Raw genomic sequence first — 19,767 nt, 5'->3', positions numbered from 1 at the left:
GTCGCTAAAACATGACTGAGGAAAGAACAAGGTAGCGGGGGAGAGGATGATTGAAGAGCGCATCTGTTCAGTTTTCCTGACCACATTGTCTTGGCAGTAGCTTTCCATTCAGACTCTGTCAACAAGACGTTGGTATTGTGTGCAGGTTCAGCAGATTATACGTTGATCTAGATTGTTTTTTCATGCATTTCCTTTTATGTAATATTGACTGTCAGATTGGCTATTGTCTGGCAGCCATATTTACTAATAATGTCTCTCACGGGGGTTAACAGTTGGGTGCATTTCTTTCTCAGCAGAATTACTAAAAAGTCCTGAAATGATTATTATGAAACTCGATGGGAGGATGTAGCGTGGGCCAAGGACAAATCCATTAAATTTTGGTACGTAAACTCACGCTCGAGGAATGATATTGACCAAAATCACTCTGGTTACTATGGCAAAAGTTTATGGTGTAGTTAGAGCAGACATAAAAACCAGAAGAACAGCGAGTGGAGATGATGGAGCTTTATCTGATCACAGGCATATTTCCAAGTAAGATCGATTAATCACATACTATCAGGCAGTTAAAGTGACAGCTCTTCCAGATTTGCTGCTCTCTATCTTCAAACCAAACATCAGTGTATTGCTTCGTTTTAAATCTTCGTTTTGTGCATTTTGAAGTTGCAGATTGTCGACAGCGGAGTGTGAAAAGTGTTTTCCTCTTCCTCCCATTCGGTTGAGGTCATTCCTGTCGATGCTGAGATCAGAGACAGCTTAGTCTTCGGACATTTTATTGCAACAGAGATAAATCTTTAAGAACGTGGTGCCTGATTTCATTTAAAGCTGTAACTCAACCAAATTATGCAACAAGTTCCAAATAGATTAGCTGGATGAGCTAGTTTGTGGTAACAGGAACTCTTTAAAGGTTTTATAACCCTTCAACGTGTGTTTGTATGTCCCTGAGGAGCAGGTTCGTAAGTGTCAGGATATAATGAAAACACAGAAAAGCTTGTTTTAGTCATGATTCAGCTGAATCATACTGAAAGACAGCTGAATCGACTCCCTCCATCTCTTTTATCCTGAGTCATCTCTTGTAATGGCTGCTGCTCTGGTTATATCTGGCCTGCGCCGGCCTGACTCGGCCTTAATGTCATGTCACACTATCAGAATGCCGTCCTGTCCTAATCAGGCAAATCCTCCATGTGTTGTTTTTTCTTTTTTAATGGTGTTGCTCTCCATACACTCTGCCGTGACAATGCTTAGCAGGTCAGACTGCAGCTCCAGTGTCAGAGTCTGGGAGGGTGAGCGGTGTAGTCGGGTAGGTGTCGGTCATACCAGGCTGCAGCACATGATGTGATGCGGAGGGTTTAGCTGGAGGGCAGCAGTTTACTTAGCTTTGACATTAATACGCCAAGTGTGTCCCGGAGTTCCTTTGTCACTTGACTGAGATCTAATTTAGGAATGGGAGATGTCCTTTCTCTCAGCTGTGTGGATTTGTGTGTGTGTGTGTGTGTGTGTGTGTGTGTGTGTGTGTGTGTGTGTGTGTGTATTTGTGTATATAGGCTAGGTTTGTGCGAGTTGACCTTTGCGACTGTTGGACCGCTGTGGAGTTTTGCGTCATGCTGAATGTACGATCAAGCTTTGGTCTCATGCTCTTTGGTCTCATGCTCTTTGTCAGTCCCTTGACTCTTCATCTTTGTAGATATCCTCATTTCCCCCATCATTCTGGGTATCATGAAGGTGTGACGGTCTCTGCCTAAAGGCTGATTTGTACTTCTGCGTCGCCCCTACGCAGCAGGGGCTGACACCAACATGAGCCCCCCATACTTGTGCGTCGATGTGTCACCCAGCAATTCCCCGCCAAAATGCTCGAGGGCAGTGTGTTCTCTCTGATAGCCGGTCGCCTCCTTCCGGGCCCGCTACGATCTCTGTTTACTTTTCCACATCGATTCAGAGCGTGTTATGTTAATCTACAGCTGATACTTGTTACTTTTTATCATACAGACATGATTACAGGGAAGAATATAGAGGAGGAGATGAAATACTCGTCCGATGTGCGGCTGATGTCCAGGATCCCGGAAGTGCTGTAAATGCGGGAAAGACAATGCCGGGACCAAAGGGGACCAATCACAGGGCTTGCGGTCCGCGTCGATTCTACGCTTAGTTACATTTTGTTGATTTGACAAAGAAGTATAAATCAGCCTTAACTCTCTCCATACGGACTTGACTAATCCATCCTTGTCTCTCTTTGATTTAAGAGGCCTGATTCAGATCACCTGGCTTTAAGAGCATAAATGCCCAAACCCAGTGATGCTCTTTCTCTCTCTCTCTCTCTCTCTCTCTCTCTCTCTCTCTCTCTCTCTCTCTCTCTCTCTCTCTCTCTCTTTCAATCAGGACTCTTCCCAGCTTCACATTTGTGTCTTTGTTTTGCCTGACAACACTCCACATCCACATTCACATCACTGACTTTGCCGACTCCATATTTTCAGTTGATTCTCCAGTTTTTCTTTTCTGTACAATAAACAATAAACAATTATAATTTGCTTTTAACTCTAGTACCCTCCCTGTATTTGTCATGAACCTTGAGCCAGTTTATGACAGGTGTTTGAAAGGGCCTTGATCTGCTCTACAGTTCACACTTTTTGTAGCCTGACATTATGACATTTCGTTCCTTCATTTAATAGTATTCCTTAATTTTGTTCTTTTACGTCATGACCAACACATCTTTATCCATTTTGCCTAATCCTGATAGGATTATCCCTGAAAAATGTGACCCCTGTGTTTATATCCTCACCGCACGCTGCGACTGTGTTTGACTGATTTGCAAATCAAATCATTTTTCAACTTGGACGTTTCAAGTATATTTTTCTCTGTTTACTCATGGTTGCGCATACTTCAATTTAACATGATAAACATTGTTTGCAGAGAGCATTGCGGCCCTTCCGAAGTTTCCTGCTTTTTTTGCAAGAGTTGCAAAATATTTTGGCAGATTCTTAAATCACAAAGATCCGCAAACAAACAAGGAACGCAAAGACTTGGGTTGGATTTATGATAGTTTTTGTTAACGTTAAAAATGTAAGTCATAAGCACATAATCAAAGCCGACAAAACAAATGTTGTGGTAGAAACACAACAGGGAAAATCACATTGAATCAACACGTTTGTTAACATCTTCTCATTCTTTACATTGAGCTTCCCTGATCTGTTATCGCATCCACAAACATCAAAGCTGGATACTCATTCATATTTTTATTCCGCAGTCATAAGTTGTATGTGAATGATGTCAGAAGTCTGTCTGGATGCCACGGCCTCTGAATCAAGTCGAGTTTACTAAACACTGAACTCCCTCAAGTGTCTTTGAAGCTGGGCCAGCCCCGGAGTGTCTCTCTGCAGACCTACAGGCCAGATAACGGCTCAAAGGAAACACTGATTTAATATCAGGGAAGTCCATTCAAGCTCTCACCATCACGCCTCCACGTGCTCTCTGCATCTCACTTAGTCCCTCACTCCCTAATGCACACATTCCTGCACACACACACACACACTCACGCACACACACAGGATGTCTATCTCCCATCATCTTCTGAGCTATGCAGTCCCAGAGGTGTTTATCTCTTTTTTGACAACAATGAATGGCATACTTGGAATAGTTTAGGACACGATCACAGTTATCTGCACTTGTCTTTGTGTATGCACTCACAAATACACACACTTGACTACAAAGCAGCTTTACCAGATTTCCTGCGAGCTATTGTATCTGTTGGAAGATGGTGGCATCCTGGTCCAGACCTCGCCCCTCCTTTTTCCTCCTTTCCTCTTTTTCTTCCCCTTCTCCTTCCTGTCCTGAGACTCCCTCTCTCTCTCTCTCCTTCTCTGTCTCATCTTTTTTTTCTGCTGTGCTCATATGTGTGTCTCTGGCTGTACACAGATCCATCCATCCATCTGTTTTTCGCCCTCACCCACCCCTCCTTTACCCAGACTCCTCTCTTCCTCCATGTGTCCAGTGATCCCCCTCGTAACCCCCGAGGAGCAGTCTAAACAGTGTTTTCAGAGCCAGGGCCGGTTGGGCCTCCAGCAAAAACAGAGAGAGACCAGACACAAACACCCGTCTCTTGGACCGAATGCCCGCCTGCCTCACATACTTTGGCCCTCAAGTTTGCCCCATAAATAATGATTCCTCTGCAGCTATTAATATCCCCTCAATTGTGTTTGTTTGAGATAGTAGCATTTCATTTCATTCTATAACCCTTTATTACACTGTGTGGTTTCATTTACTGGCTTGTTTAATTGACATTTTTGTCAATTTTCTTGGTGCACATGGAAACATTTGCAAAACTAAAGTCTCCCACTTGAAACTCAGTTTCCCAATAAACCATGCATGTCTATTAAAACACCATAACAAAAAAAAATTGTTTTTTTTCCCCACAATGCAGATGTTTTCCATTATGATTGGTTATGACTCACACTGTTAAAACCTGTTAGATATGCTTTTTATTATGCTGACATTGTTTCTTGGTTTCAGTGCTGCTATTTACAAAAAATATGCTCTGCACCGTCATGCATTGATACTTTTTGATTTACATCATTATCAAATCTTCAATCAACAGACAATTTCCTTGGAAACAAACAATACGTTCTTATTCAAGGAACAGTTTAAATGGAATTGTCTTTCTCGTAGTGATTCCCAACACTGCTTCAGAGTTTGAACACTCACTTTAAACATTAATTTCATCATCTGGGCCACAAGCCTGCATGTTGCTTAAATTCTTGGTATTTTCATGAGTCTAGTTAAAGATATTTGCAGTAATTATCGAACTGTCGAGGAGCTCGGAGGTGGTTTGGCCTGGCACCTTCCTTGATGACTTCTAATGAAAATAAATACTGAACATGCCACTTCCCGCTCTGTTGGGCAGATGTAATTGTTGCACAGGAGCAGGACATCCTGTCTACTCTCGCTATGGGGGCATCAGGGTTAGACTGGCAGGAGTAGTATGCTTATACCCAGTCCACTTAAGGTTGAATGAGTAACCAGCAGAAAGTTACTGAAGGCATATTAAACACTGATGTTTGAACAACTCTAAATCTTTGACTAAAATGCTGAAATGTTCTATCTGTAATGATTAAATGATTGACGATGACGTATCATATTGTTGTACTTGAAAATCCTGTCGTGGTAATCTCACGTAATGATGTTTTATTTCTGCTCTTTTCAGTTCTGCCAGCCCGGAGGTTGGAGGCTGTCCCGAGATAGAAAAGCACCCACCTTCTTCACTGTTGTGCTGACAGATATCGATTCAGACCGACACTACTGTTCCTGCCTCACCTTCTACGAGGCTGAGGTTAATCTGCAGGTAAAACACACACACACACACACACACACACACACACACACACACACACACACACACACACACACACACACACACACACACACAAACACACACACACACACACACACACTCACACATACACACACACAGTTAAGTTTGAGTGCTCTCTATGAATGAACAATCTGTTCTTTTACACCTTTAATGATGTTCTGTGCTGCTTGAATTCATGTTTCAACTCATTTGTTCAATTTGCAGTAATAACTTGATCTTTTTCAGCGTCACAGTTGAGATGTAGCTCATCCACAAATTCTAAAAGTGAAGGTCCTCAGTTGCTTCAGAGACCCTATAAAGACAATTACATTGACAATCTGTGCAGCAGTTTTTATAGCAATGTAAAGAGAGGCACAACGAGAAGACTCACAAAAAGATGAATACAACCTGTAGTGATACCATTGACTGTGTAATAAGTGGACATCACTACCAGTCAAAAGTTCGGACACACCTTCTCATTCAATGGTTTTTATTTATTTTAATTATTTTCAACATTGTAGATTAATACAGAAGACATCAAAACTATGAAATAATATGGTTTTGCCATAATATGGATTACATCAGGAGTCAAATAGGGCTATCCATTGTGTACTAACCCTACCTCTGAACAACACAACTGATGGTCTCAAACACATTAAGAAGACAAGTCATTCTACAAATGAACTCTTGACAAGGCTCATGTTCATTAGAAACCATTCCAGGAGACCACTTCATGAAGCAGACTGAGAGAATACCAAGAGTGGGCAAAGCTGTCATGAAGGAAAAAGGGGGCTACTTTACAGAATCTGAAATATGAAACCTATTCTGGTTTGTTTAACACTTTTTTGTTAATTAAATAATTCCATATATGTTCTTTCATAGTTTTGATGTCTTCAGTATTAATCTACAGTGTTTCAAATAATTAAAATAAATAAATACCCTTGAATGAGAAGGTGTTTCCAAACTTTTGACTGGTAGTGTAAATGGATGTAGTCTCAGTGACATTTGAAGCTTATTTTCTGCGATTGCCATATTTAAAATGCTGATTCATTCTAACTATGGTCGATCTAGTATGACGCAAACATGTGGAGTTGAGGCGGGCTCTAAAGCCTCTTTGCTAACAACTACAAGGTGCCCACCCGTCAATAAAGTCAGCCATGCCCTTATTTGGGCAAAACTCATACGTTTAATACCTTAAAAAATAACAAGTTATAAAAAACTCAACCCCCAATATAGGGTGTACTGATAGAGACCCAAAACTGTTTTCTGATCCAGGCTGTAAACATGTTTATCTCTGCTGTAAAGATCATCTGTTTTGAATTGGTGTGTATGTGGTGTCCGGTGTTTCTGCAGCCAGCCTCAAGTGGACGCTTGATGAACTGCAGTTTTTAACACATCCACATTGGCTTCATATTTTAAGACCGGAGGTTGCCGCTTGAGTGTTACACACAGGACTGAACCACAGGAGAGATCCATGCAGGGCCATAACACTAACAACATATTACATGACTTTGACCTACAGTCATAAGATCATCATAATGATAAGCTTTAATTACTTTTACTGTAATAACATCCATGAGGTCATTTCCATCCTCATGTGTCTCTTACAACTATTAGAACCCTTCGGGATATCTTACTTGAGTTGTAACATCTTTGTCTCTGCTTTTTAATAACGGCGTATTGTTTTTCTTTGTTTCACTCTCTGGCACGTGTGTAGCTTTGAGTCTGTCGTGTGCGTGATGTGAGAATTAAAATCAGCAACAAAGAACAAAGCCTTTTTAAATCATGTCTAATAAATGAATAAATAGTGTGTTTGCTGACAGATGCTGTTTTAAAGAGGATGGACCTCTGCTCCCCTCCAGCACCTTTCATTTGATACTCGTGCCAAAAACTGTTTGATTGCAGATTAGCAGTCACGGCACAAATGTTCAACCCGCCCTATAAATCAAGCACTAAAACAGATTTGTTTGGCAGGGATCGATTATTTAGTAATGAGCCATCTTGTTAGTTTCCCTTCTGCCATATCCTCACAGAATACCAAAGGAATTGTTTCACTGTGTTTGACTTGGTTAGAGGCGTTGAAGAACTCATGTCGCACAGCCCCCTGTGATTTCACATGACCCCACACATGTGGCAGACAGTTATCTCTCACATACCGGTTAGATCAGCAAAGCAAATCCAGGGGAAGTTTCCGATTGAGACGTTTCCCAGAAATATGTGCCAGCTCAGTCAAAGTCATATTGTAAGAATCAGCACTGTAGTAGTGCATCATTTACTCATTACTTGAGCATTTTCAGCTTGTTGTGTGAATCAGTGATCACACAAAACATCCTCTGTTTGCACAACACGGCACATTTTTGCGTGTTTGTTCACGAGCTTTAGAGGAAGAAGACTTCGGGGCACAGTGTCACATAAAAGAGAGAAAATTACCAAAAATAGCCGCGTTGTTAAATGTTTAAGGCTTTCTTTGAAGACGCCTGTGTTCACAGTGCTGGTATACAAGCGGCTGGTGAAGTCCCTCTGCCGTAAACACCGCCGTGCCCGAGACAGACCCGTTTATCATCCTCGGACAGAATTGAATTGTTAGTCTTCCTCGGTCTGTTTTCTGTCCTCACACTCTGGCTCAGTGGGAGGACAGTAAGTTCACATTAACAACAGATTTGAGTTTGTGGCATGCTTTTTTAAAGTTTGTCTTTGTTTACTGCTATCATGGGACTGGCAATGCAAGCAATTAGTGGGTGCTGAAGCTTGATTTTTCACACATTCTTCAGATTAAGCATTTGGATTAAATAACAGAAGTTTGGTTCAGTTGTTAAATAACTGCACAAAGTATTCATCTGCTGTATATTTTTTTTATTAAAGTTAAGTTTTTGGGCATTTTTTGCCTTTATTGGACAGGACAGCTAGAGAGAGACAGGAAATGTGGGGAGTACAGAACAGGGCAAGACATGCAGCAAATGGTCGAGGTCGGGAGTCGAACCTATGACCTCTGATCTGAGGACTATAGCCTCTGTGTATGGGGTCGGCGCTTAGACCGACTGCACCCCTATCATCTGTTGTATGTGGAAGGAAAGGGTTGCAGTGTTTTCCACAGAATGACACTGTACCAGTTGGGAGGATACAATGGATGCATCATCCCTACATTACAATATGTCACCTATGAATTATTTTATTCGGTAAGTATGTAGATGAATTGAGCTTTTGTTCAATTTTTTCAAAGTATGTTTTCACAAAAAATTTTTATTTGTTTATATTACTCTCTTTCTGTTATCCCCCTAAACACACACAGCTGCATGTAACTTTTTTAACAGCAGTATGAGAATCATACCTGCAGAGATAGTGTGGCTCAATCAATGCATGTACAAGAGGAAGGCACAGAAAGATCTCTGTCTCTCTTTTTTCATCTGTAGAGCAGGTGTTAGGAGCTGCAGGTTTTTAGATGCGAGGTGCAAAAAGCGTCAAGAGATCGTCTGAATCATGATTGAGGATTGTAGTACCACAGAATCTTGAAATGCACACGCAGGAAACAGGCCGTCTTCATCGTCCCTATGATGGATCAAACATGAGGGGTTGCCCTTCCATTGGATTATTGTGATTCACTGCTAAGTAGGCTGCCTTATAGTCATGCAGGCACCAATCTGTCTTTTTTAAATTCTGACAATATTACAATAAGTGACCAAAAACCAAATCAAATGGTTCCTGCACTAAGACTCAGAAGTTTAACTTTGCTCTCTTAAAGCTGATAAATGCTTGATTCACTGTCCTGCTGCCTTCAAGAAGAGAGTCAATCAGACAGGTTATAAAAGAGACCATGATTCAAAGAGAGACCTTTAAACTTCACTCCACTGCTGTTTAGACAGGAATACCTCGACTGTAGTTTCTTGTGAACTAGAACAAATATATTTGAGCTTTTTAAAGTGAGAAAGAAAGAAAAGTAAGCAGATTATGTGAACCCTGTGTCTAAAATAGCACTCGGTCATTGAGACGTTTCTGTATTCCAGGAAGACACATGGATGCTTTATGTGTACAGCATACTGTATCCCCATCAAAACACCAGTGTACCTTTTTCATCAGTCCTGTGTTAATTATTATATCAGGCTATATTTGGCCCCGTCCAGACATCGTCTTACTTCAAAATAAACCCACATTCCTGGATCCCTCTGAAGATCCTCCTGAAACGTGAGGGTGTTTTAACAATCCGTCCTCTTTAACGTGACGTCCTTATCTGCTCGGTTGGATACCAGAGAAAGAGTCCAGACAGGCAGCGGAGGAATGTATTTTGTCTAATAATTGAACCAAATCCTAAGAATAATGCTGAAATGTGACCTCCATCTGAATGGGTTATTTTTGATCCCATGCAGCGAGGGTTTGAAGATACTGAAGCACTTACGGCATGTTTTCACTGCCTGGAGAAATATACCAGAAAATGATAAAGGCTTTAGTGAGGAATGAGTGTATCAGGGTGCTGATAGAGCTCGGGGATCCACGATAGAGACAATTAGAAACATACTCAGGCTGCTGCTTGTAGGACGAGCTTGTTCTGATTAGAGAAAATTTAGATAACATGTCTGATTAGAGCAAAACTACTTTCAGTGCACTCATAGTCCTAACTTTTGTGACCCCATACTGTTTTTGAATCTGGTCCTCTTTAACAGAACAATATTTATGCTCTTCTGCGGTTTATTTTTAAGAAACGTCATTCTTGTTTTGTGCTATAATCCCTGCTATTAAAATCTTCAAATTATAAAACCAGCTCACTCATTATGTTTTATTTCAGGGTTTCTTTGTGTGCATAAAAGCCCAGAGTGTAATATTCAGCATAATTTGGAAGGAGATTATTGGGATTTATGATACAGAATATTGTCTCAGTGATTTATTTCACACAACTATAAAAAACACAACCCTCCAAATAGAATTAACTGCACATTATGAGGTTATTAGAATCTCTGCGAGAGTCACAGAGGCCTCTGGTGTTTTTGGAGGATATATGGCTCCAGAGAGCAGCACCACAAAACTCCCCAGCTTCTTTTTATCTCTTCTGAGGGATCTGATTCATACCCTTTTTTTCCTCTCTTTGTAAATAAGAACTTTGATCAACCTCATCGTAATTTAAGAAAAATTCTGTTGTGTTTATGAAATGGCTCCAGTGGGATGAGCAGCGATGTTGCACGGGGACTGATTGGGAGAGGAGATAATTAATAGTCAAAACTGTGTGTCTCCTCTAATAAGACAAAGTAGGATTTTAAGATTCTTTGGGGGCTAAAGCTGTGACTTAATCTGATGCAAGAGTTTCATCTGCGCTATTATTCATGGAAAAACACTGAACACGTTTTACTTCTTCTAATTTCAAACCTGTTTTTGATGCTTCCCTGAAGTGGAAAGGGTTAAAGGGAGTGTAAGTTGTGGAGCTTCTCTGTATGTTGATTCATCAAACTTCATCACTTCATGCATTACTCAGTAATATACACTTTTATGTTTTTGTACATCACTTGTTTTTCCTTGAAGAACGTGAAAAAATCATGCAACGTGTTAACAACGAGTTTAAATCACAGGATGTATTCACAAGCTAAAGCAGGAGCTCAGCTGTGTGAACATGCTCTACTGAACAGTTGAAGGTATGCAGTCCGTGGCACCGTGTTGAACTCTTGCTTCTTTTTTCAATGTTTCAGGGATCAAAGAATATTGAGGCTGATGGAGATGAAGATGAGGAGGCAGAGGAGGATGGCCTGATCCAGCCAGCTCAAGTGTTTGCACCAAAAAGTCTCATCCTCGTGTCCAGGCTGGATTACCCCGAAATATTCCGGGTAATAGAACAACATATGACCTTGATTGAAAAATATTTTTCTGTCTTGTACAAGGAATAGTCTGAATTTTTCTCAAATCAGTGCTTTCTGGCAGCTTTGAGATGATGTTAATCTGCTTTTTACTGTCTGCAAAGTAGGCCCGAGTTTGCTTAACAGTGAGCCTGCACGTACTCTAGTAGAGTATAAGAGACATTGAAGCATAAACACCTCTAATCTCTTCATTCCAGATGAGTTTGATCACAGGTTTCACAGACTAGCCGTCAGCCTCGATGTTCATGTTAAGAAGAACTTCTGTGCCTGTGTATTTTTGTTGAAAGCCCAGGTGTGATGGGATGAAGCTAGCTCTGATTTTGTCCATGTGTACTACTCATATTTCATATTTTGTTCTTCCAGGGCTGCTTGGGCCTGATCTACACTGTGTACATCGATAGCCTGAGTTTCCCTTTAGAGGGTCTGGTGGCGAACCTCTTCACATTCCAGGTTCCTATTGCTGGTGGATCCCAGGTAAGTCCTTTGTGATGCAAAGCCTGCACTATCTGTCTCAATCAATCAATCAATCAATCAATCTTTATTTATATAGCGCCAAATCACAACAAACGTTATCTCTGGACGATTTACAAACAGAGCAGGTCTAGACCGTACTCTATGTTCTATTTTTAACAACGAACCAACATCAAGACAGGATAAGATCCAGTCCCATCTTACAGACAGGACTCTCAGAGTCTGATCTCATCTTAATCCACCATTAGCAGAGCACTTTGCAGCATTTAGCAAGTTGCAGCGGCAAGGACAAACTTCCTTTAACAGTCAGAAACCTCCAGCAGGACTAGACTCATGTTAGACACACATCTGCTGAGTTGGGTTTGAAACAGAGGGATAGAGGAGATGAAGAGAGAGAGATATGACATGCTCCTTACATATCCACAGCAGACAAGGGGTCTAGAAAGAGTTAAACAGCCCTGTTTCACTGTCAAGCCACTGATGGTTTGAGGAGATGATGGCTGGCGCTCGATGGAGGACTACAAAACTGATTTATGTGAACAGTTCAGCCAATCAGGAATGTTGCGTTCAGATGGTTCCAAAGATTATTGTCTAGCCTCACGCAGTGGTTTTCTAATACCCACATCTTCATCCTTTTTTTCCATAGTGTTATTCGGAGCAAAAAACCTCAGCGTCAGAGTAGGTCAAAAGGAGAGCAGGGCTCCTAAACTGTTTATAACAGTTTAGGGGAAAATGTTGTGAAAATGTCAGTACATTAAGTTTCCCTATTACAAAAAAAAAAACATCTTGTTTTCTCCAGTTGGAGGCTGAATGTCAGAAGTTGAGGCTATAAATGCAGGGAATCAGGCAATAGATTACTCTATAAAATAAAACCTAGCGTCAAATGGGCCATGATCATATTGGAAAATATCTGTACGTCTATGACTGAGAAGTCCACATCAATTAACCCAGGTGTAGATTTAGTTTTTAACGGCGGGTAATGTGCTGTAAGGGGAAGGAATTTGGTTTGTTCTCCAGCTAGACGCCACCTAAAATCCAAAGTTCTATAACCTGCCTTTAGGCGCAAGCTCAGCCGTGGAACAGACCCATTTGTCAAAATAGCACCCGGGTATGTGAAGAATTGTAGAAATGGCGACCCTTTCATTTTCCACTTGACTGCAGAAATGTGTTGTCTGAATATTAAAGGCACGAAGCAGAATCACAAATCATTCATAGACTTTTACATCCAGAGAAAAGTCCTGCACAGAAAGTTTGCCTTGAATTTGTTCTGCAAATATTTTATGATTCTGTCAAAACCCTCGTCTATTCAATATCCTTATCTCTCTTTTTCTGAACATGCAGTAGAGATTTACTTTTCTCATTGACAAGCAAATTGATTGAGATAGATAATCCAGCTCAGCAGCTGCATCGTATGTGCAGCACTGACGAGCATGCGTCTTCATTATTTGACACAGCCAGCCACTCTTAGCTGTAAATCTTAAAGGATGACTGTCGGTTGCAGAGGTGCTTTGCCCTGTAGACATGATGACTGTAGAGGTGACATGATTTATTTTGACCTTCTCTGCTCTCAATTTGCAGAAGCTGTTCAGCCTGGGAGCAGGAGACCGGCAGCTCATCCAGACACCTCTGAACGACACGCTGCCTGTCACATGCAAAAGTGTTGCTCTGCTCTTCCAACAGCTGGGTGGGTCCACACACTCAGATACCCACTAACCAGTAATCATGACACAGGAGGAGTCTTAGTACTGAGTCATACTGTGACTTGGTAGTGACTTACTGAAAACCTGTCTCTTCATGCTACTGTGTCACGTCTTTGTTGATCTGAATCAACCGCTGCAGAGTTTACAAAATATCCCACATTTTGTGAAGTGACTTGAAATAATCTGATGGTAAACCCACAAAGAAGACTTGTCCAAATCATGACCCTGGTGTTGTTCATAAATTTTAGCTTACATAAAGCAGCTTAATATGTGTGACACATTTTACTTTCATTCAATCCCACATTTGTAAAGGCTCTGTACTACTTTGCTTATCACATGGAGGTAAACTTAATCTGTCGGACTTTAAAAATTGGTGACATTTTGAAATGGTCCATTCAGGTTTTGGATTAATTCTACAAAAAAAAAGAGTGTGAGGTGGGATTATCAAATTTAGCTTTGTCCCCACAACGTGTGTGCTGAAACGAGCACATGATGAAGATTTGATGCAGTTTGCTGATTTCACGTGTTTTCTCAGTATGTGTGGACTGGAAACGGTTTGCATTGACAATACATGTTTTGCTAAAGATGCAACGTGCCTGATCCAAGTGACCCACACATTGGAAAGTTTAGTCATCAGGTTCAGGTTCAGGTTACTTTATGTGTACCTGTAGGTAAACTTGTTTTGCAGCCAGTGAGATGTTAGGTCAATACAAAATTACAAGATAAATGTCAAAACAAACTACTACAAAAATATCTTAAAACTAATCTAACACTAAAAATGAATAGACATGATAAAAATGATAAAAGTGCTAAAGGTTCAATTTAAAACGCATATCAGAGAACAGTCAAGCAATAAAAACGATAGAATCACATGAATAAATAAGACAATCTGGGCTCAAGTCTTAAAATTGGAGGCTGACTGTGTGAGAAAATAAAAGCTATTGCTTGTTCAGCTCAGTAATAGCAGCAGGAACAAAGCTTTTCTTGTGATGCTGTGTCCTGCACCTTGGGACTAAAAACCGTCGTCCAGAGTGTAGAAGCTGGAAATCACTGTGCAGAGGGTGTGAGGCATTATTTAAAATAGAGGTGTAACTGACCATTTAACAATCTGGTTTAATGAGTTCCTTTCCTTCAGAGATATTTGGCCAAACCATGAGACTAAAGAAAAGGATAGAACAGATTCGATAAAAGCACGGTAGAAAATGGTTATGATTGTTCGATCAATGTGAAAGAAAGCTAATTTCCTCAAACAATGCAGACGCTGATGAGCCTTTTTACACACTGCTGCACAGTTTGCCTCAAAGTTCAGTTTCATGTCAATGACGGCCCCAAGGTATTTGTAAGTTTGCACAGACTCGATAGGCTGACCCTTGATTAGAGTCACTTCACTCGTGATTATTCCTTCTGAAATCAATGACCATGTCTTTGGTTTTAGAAACATTGCTATGCATGAAGAGTCCATCTCTTAAGCCTTTGAAAAATGCATCCCGTCATCAATCAAAAAGCTAAGCTATTTATTCCACATTGTATTTTTATACTTCTAAGTCATCAAGAATCAGCCTACGTCTCCTTCCTGCAGCTCCTCCAGGCGTACATCTGTCTGAGAGAGAAACGAGAGATCATTCACCTGATATTTGATTTGTAATGGAAAGTTGGCCTCATTTAGCCTCATTTGATTAGAAGAATGTGCTTCGAACATGAGCCGATTTCACTTCCCCGTGTGTATTAACACCATCCTCTGTTTGTTTGGATACAGTGATGATCACGCACATGGGGGGTATTTGCACGGTACACATGTGATCAGGGTTATGTGGAAGTCAAACATTTGTATCCAATCTGGATACACAAAACAAAACAATCTTAACACAACAACCACCCATGCACTGTCAGCCCTTATAAGCCTCTTTACATTAATCAGTACAGTATGCTGGTGCTTACATGTGTGTGTACAGTGCTGCTTTTCTCCAAAGCATTAGTGTGTCTTATGTCCTATTTGAACTAACCATGCCTGGAATTGGTACAGTAAAAGTTCTAGGGCGGATCACTGACCATATTTCAGGAAGCACAGAGGTCCTCTAATAATATTCATATATATAAAGCTTAGTTAGAAGCAGAGGATGAGGAAGACCCCAAACCACAACTCATTTTTTACACCTGTTCATGGGTTTATCCGACAAGAAAATACTGTGTAATTAATTAGGTTTTGGGGGCACTATTTGATCTTACAGGTTAAATCACACATCCCATATACAGAGGCTGTTGCCCTTGACGTGGCACCCTTGACTTCTCCTTTTACTCCTTACTTTACTTTTGCTTCCTCGTCAGCCCTTCGCCGCGTCATTTCCCACTTTCTCTCATGCTGTCATATTAAGAAATCTCAAAATTTTGCAAGTGCATTGGTCTAGTTTCGAGTCAAAATATCTCAATAGACCTACAATTCTGTCAAAGTGTCTTTACTATTCCAGAAATAGATCTTATACAAGATTTCAGAATCCAAAACATGAGGTCTGAAGTGTTTGTGATGTGTAGAAATGTCTGCTGATGCAGCAAGCAAAACATTTCTAATAAGTGTCTTGAATAAAGATGTAATTCTTAGTTCAAGAAACTTAACAAGACCATTTTGCTTGCTCTTTTGGAAATTGGACAAATGCAGTTAGTAAGATTGAAGTTTTTGCAGTGTAGGCTATTTCTTTCCCTAAGCCAGGCTAGCTGTCTCACCGTGTTTTTATTATAAGCTATGCTAATGACAGTGGTTTCATTCCCCTTTAACTTCTCTGGACAAGAACGTTAGTAAGTAAAGTTTATTTATAGAGGACTGTTCAAGAGCAGAGGTCACAAAGTGTTTTAAAAAAATTATGTAGAAGACAAAAACGAAATTGTATTAAATACATAAAAGATTAAACAAAGGCAAGTCCAAACATTTTTTTAAATGTCCACAATGTCCACAGTTGTCAGTTCCAGAGGGAGACTGTTCAAAAGTTTAGGACCAACAACCTGGGAAGCACAGTTTCCTTTAGTTTTGAGCCTGGTACGAGGCACAACCAGTAAACCCTGATCAGAGGACCTCAGAGTCCTCCTGGAGTTATATGACTTCAGCAGCTCCCTGATGTAGACTGGAGCCTGACCATTGAGAACTCTGTACACAATAACAAGAGTTTTAAACTGGACTCTATAATTAATTGAGAGCAAGTGCAAAGATATGAGGATTGGAGTGGATTGGACTTGTAGTCAGTTCAGGGAAGCATTGCTCAGACATGTGAAAAGAGAGTCACAGTAATCCAGCCGAGATGACACAGAAGAAATAACCCCAACATGTTTAGCTATTCCTTTAACATGACTTCATTCTCCAGTGTGTCAATGGTTAATATACAGGCCTACTAGTACAGTTAATGTAGAGCATCTAATGAAGGCAATGTCCGCCTACTGGTGTAGCAACAAGTAGCAGACTGGTGTAAATATTGGCTTTGTTCTTAATCTCACTTCATGAACTTTTAATTAGGTGATACGTGAAGTAATAAAATGTATGCAGAAGCTGAATGAGACTTTACAGATTCAAACAGGGGGGAGGTTTTAGCATTCTTCCACTTGTGTAACACTTCTGCATGCTGACATTATGCCAGATATTACCAGTCAGCAGATCATCTTAAGAAACGAGAACAAGTGCATCATTGCTCCTCATTAGATCATCCTTGTGAGGGTTGGCCTGTAACTGTACAGACAGGCACGTCGGCACATCTATCTGCGTGCACAGGTCACCCAAGTCACCAGTGAGGAATGTGTGTTTAACAGTCACTCTCCACAGGAAGCACTTCCCCCGGGGCAAGATAAAACCGGCCACCGAGCGCACTGATGTTTGTTGTTTGTTGACTTTGTCACTGATGTCGTCTGGAGCGGTGGGTGTGTTATTTAGATCTCAGAGACCTGCTCCTCAAAGGGTTAGTCTTATGTGCCGAATAGAGGCGTTCTACCAACAAAAAATTTTAGCGTGACATTTGGACCCTCCATTGATGAAGATGAAAGTCATTCGGCCTGTTTACACTCAGAACACAGATTTTTTTTTGAGGCATGTGTTATGTTTCCTGTTTATCACTGAATGCTTCTCTCAGACAGACAAACATCCAGACCCAGCACCCCTAGTGGCGCGGATACGTCTGCCAGTGTTCCTCTCCCTTTATCACTCTAACGTGTGATGAATTGGTCTTTCTGTAGCTTGATGGGAAACAATAACAGGAACTGTAAACTTAGAATTCTTCCTGATTGTCACATCGGTATTTGAAATATTATTTATACCGTGCAGGAGTGTGTCATTTCCTTTTGTTTTTCTGAACTAAGATTTTTTCATCATTGCTGAACAAATCTGTCCTGTTTGGTTGTGGATTTTTGTTTTTCTCTCAGGCTGGCTGAAGCAGGTCACTGGTTTCAGATACTGCACAGACTTTTCTCACTGCAGTTGTTGACTCTTAAAGTCTTTCATTATATAATAAAATGATGCATTAACATAGCTACACTACCTTTGTGATGGAGACACTATCTAAAACTGGTCTATTTGGATGCAAATTTAGCCTAATGGTACGATACGATACGATACGATACGATACGATACGATACGATGTACTTTATTGTCCCCTTAGGGAAATTTGTCTTTGACATCAGTGCTGCACGTTACCTGCTCCTACTAGAATCACCACAATGACACAAGAACACATAAATAAATAAGAAAAGTACAATAAATAATACACATTCATACAACACACAGCATACTCTTAAGGAGAGAGCACCCTAACACTGTCCCCACCCTAACAGGCTATTTACTATGTAAAACTCTAATAGAGATCGGCACAAAGGAGTTTTTAAAACGATTCAATTTACATTTGGGGACTCTTTACCTTCTTCCAGATGGTAAAAGTTCATACTGAGAGTAAAGGATGTGCAACGGGTCTCCAAGTAATCTCTGGGCCTGCCCAAGAGCACACTGCTCATAAATGGCCTGAAGGGAAGGGTTGCCAGTCTTCCCTATGACCTTCATGGCAGTCTGCACCAGGCCAGAGAGTTTGGTTTTGAGCTGAACAGAGAGGTTACCGTACCATGCTGTCATCCCATACCTAATGATACTCTCCAGTACAGCCTGATAAAACAAAAACATAGCCTGCTGATTAACACCAAGCACCCTGAGCCAACGTAAAAAGTACAATCTTTGCTGTATGCGGGAACACAGGTTATCAATGTGGGCCTCCCAGCTGAACTTAATATCCAGGTGGACACCTAAATATTTGTAGGAGCTGACCTGACAGATGTTTTTGTCATGAATAAGGACTGGAGTGTCATCACCCACAGAGCGAGGGTCAAACACCATCTCCTGTGTCTTCTTCACATTGATTAAAAGGTGGTTGTCATCGCACCACTGAACAAAGGTCTGTATCTCAGTAAAATATGACGAGAGACCTGAGTCCTGGTGCACCAGACTGAGAATGGCTGTATCATCTGAAACATTAAAAACCAGATTACCAGGGAGGCTGCTGCTACATTCATTAGTGTAGAGTGTAAAGAGGACAGGGGAACTCGCACAGCCTTGAGGTGCTCCTGTACTAATAGATTTGGTGTCAGAGAGGATCGTGTTTATTTAAAGATGCACACCCATATAGCGGGCAGCCCGGGTCAATTCCAGCCTGTGGCCCCTTTCCAGCATGTGACCCCTTTCCATCATGTCTATCACACACGCTATCCAAGCTTTATTCCCTATCCACTGTCCTCTCCTCTATAAATAAAGGTGTAACAGCCCCCCAAAACGTACAACTTAACAGTAAAATTGTTTTTAACAATGTGGCAAGAGGGGAGAAGTAACTTAGCTGCATTTACCGCAACTCATGATCTGTTTCTCAAGATCTGTTTGTAGCTTCAGCCTGGGTTAGGGTTTGGGTTTGCCTTCCATTGATCCCCTGTGGAAGGCAAACAAGCTTCAGAGGTGTTATTTCCTGTTATTCAATCAACTGAATCATCTGCAGAGTGCAGACCAAGTGATGCTCTCTTTGCTGATAGAGTGATAAAGAATGAACTGCCTTAAGACTACTGATGAAATTTAGCTTTTGTGCTAATTCCAGCATATTTACATTGAGGCATACTGCTGAAATGTTGATTAAACTGCATTGTTCTAATTAATTTAAATACAAAAATAAAGAAATAAACACAGCTACAATTTTGTCACTCTGAATACTGACAAGTTCAATCAGATCTGAATCATCCCCACAGAGTCAGGAAGTAGAACCAGTTTCCTCTGCACTGACAGAAAACTCTTAAGTGAATTGAGAAAAGTCAAACATGGCTGTCAATTAGTAGCCAACCTTTGACATAAAGGTTGGTTTGCCTGCACAGCCCTGCAGAAATCACAAAACAACACTCTAGATAATGTTTGTTTTGAACTGAAGTG

The 19,767-nt window shown here is 40.8% G+C and overlaps 1 protein-coding gene across 2 annotated transcripts in view; it reads left to right on the top strand.

Annotated features, from left to right (window-relative positions):
• The window catches only part of sbf2 (SET binding factor 2), a 139,142-nt gene that overhangs the window by 47,615 nt on the left and 71,760 nt on the right, over positions 1-19,767 (top strand). For both annotated transcript variants that reach the window (XM_034679642.1, XM_034679643.1), the window contains exons 3-6: positions 5,192-5,329; positions 11,008-11,142; positions 11,536-11,646; positions 13,222-13,327. In XM_034679642.1, the coding sequence (XP_034535533.1) occupies positions 5,192-5,329; positions 11,008-11,142; positions 11,536-11,646; positions 13,222-13,327 (490 nt within the window). The remainder of the gene's footprint in view (positions 1-5,191; positions 5,330-11,007; positions 11,143-11,535; positions 11,647-13,221; positions 13,328-19,767) is intronic.

Source organism: Notolabrus celidotus, chromosome 3, assembly GCF_009762535.1.
Source record: "Notolabrus celidotus isolate fNotCel1 chromosome 3, fNotCel1.pri, whole genome shotgun sequence".
Taxonomy (NCBI): Eukaryota; Metazoa; Chordata; class Actinopteri; order Labriformes; family Labridae; genus Notolabrus; species Notolabrus celidotus.
This window is presented reverse-complemented; position numbering and strand designations above follow the sequence as displayed.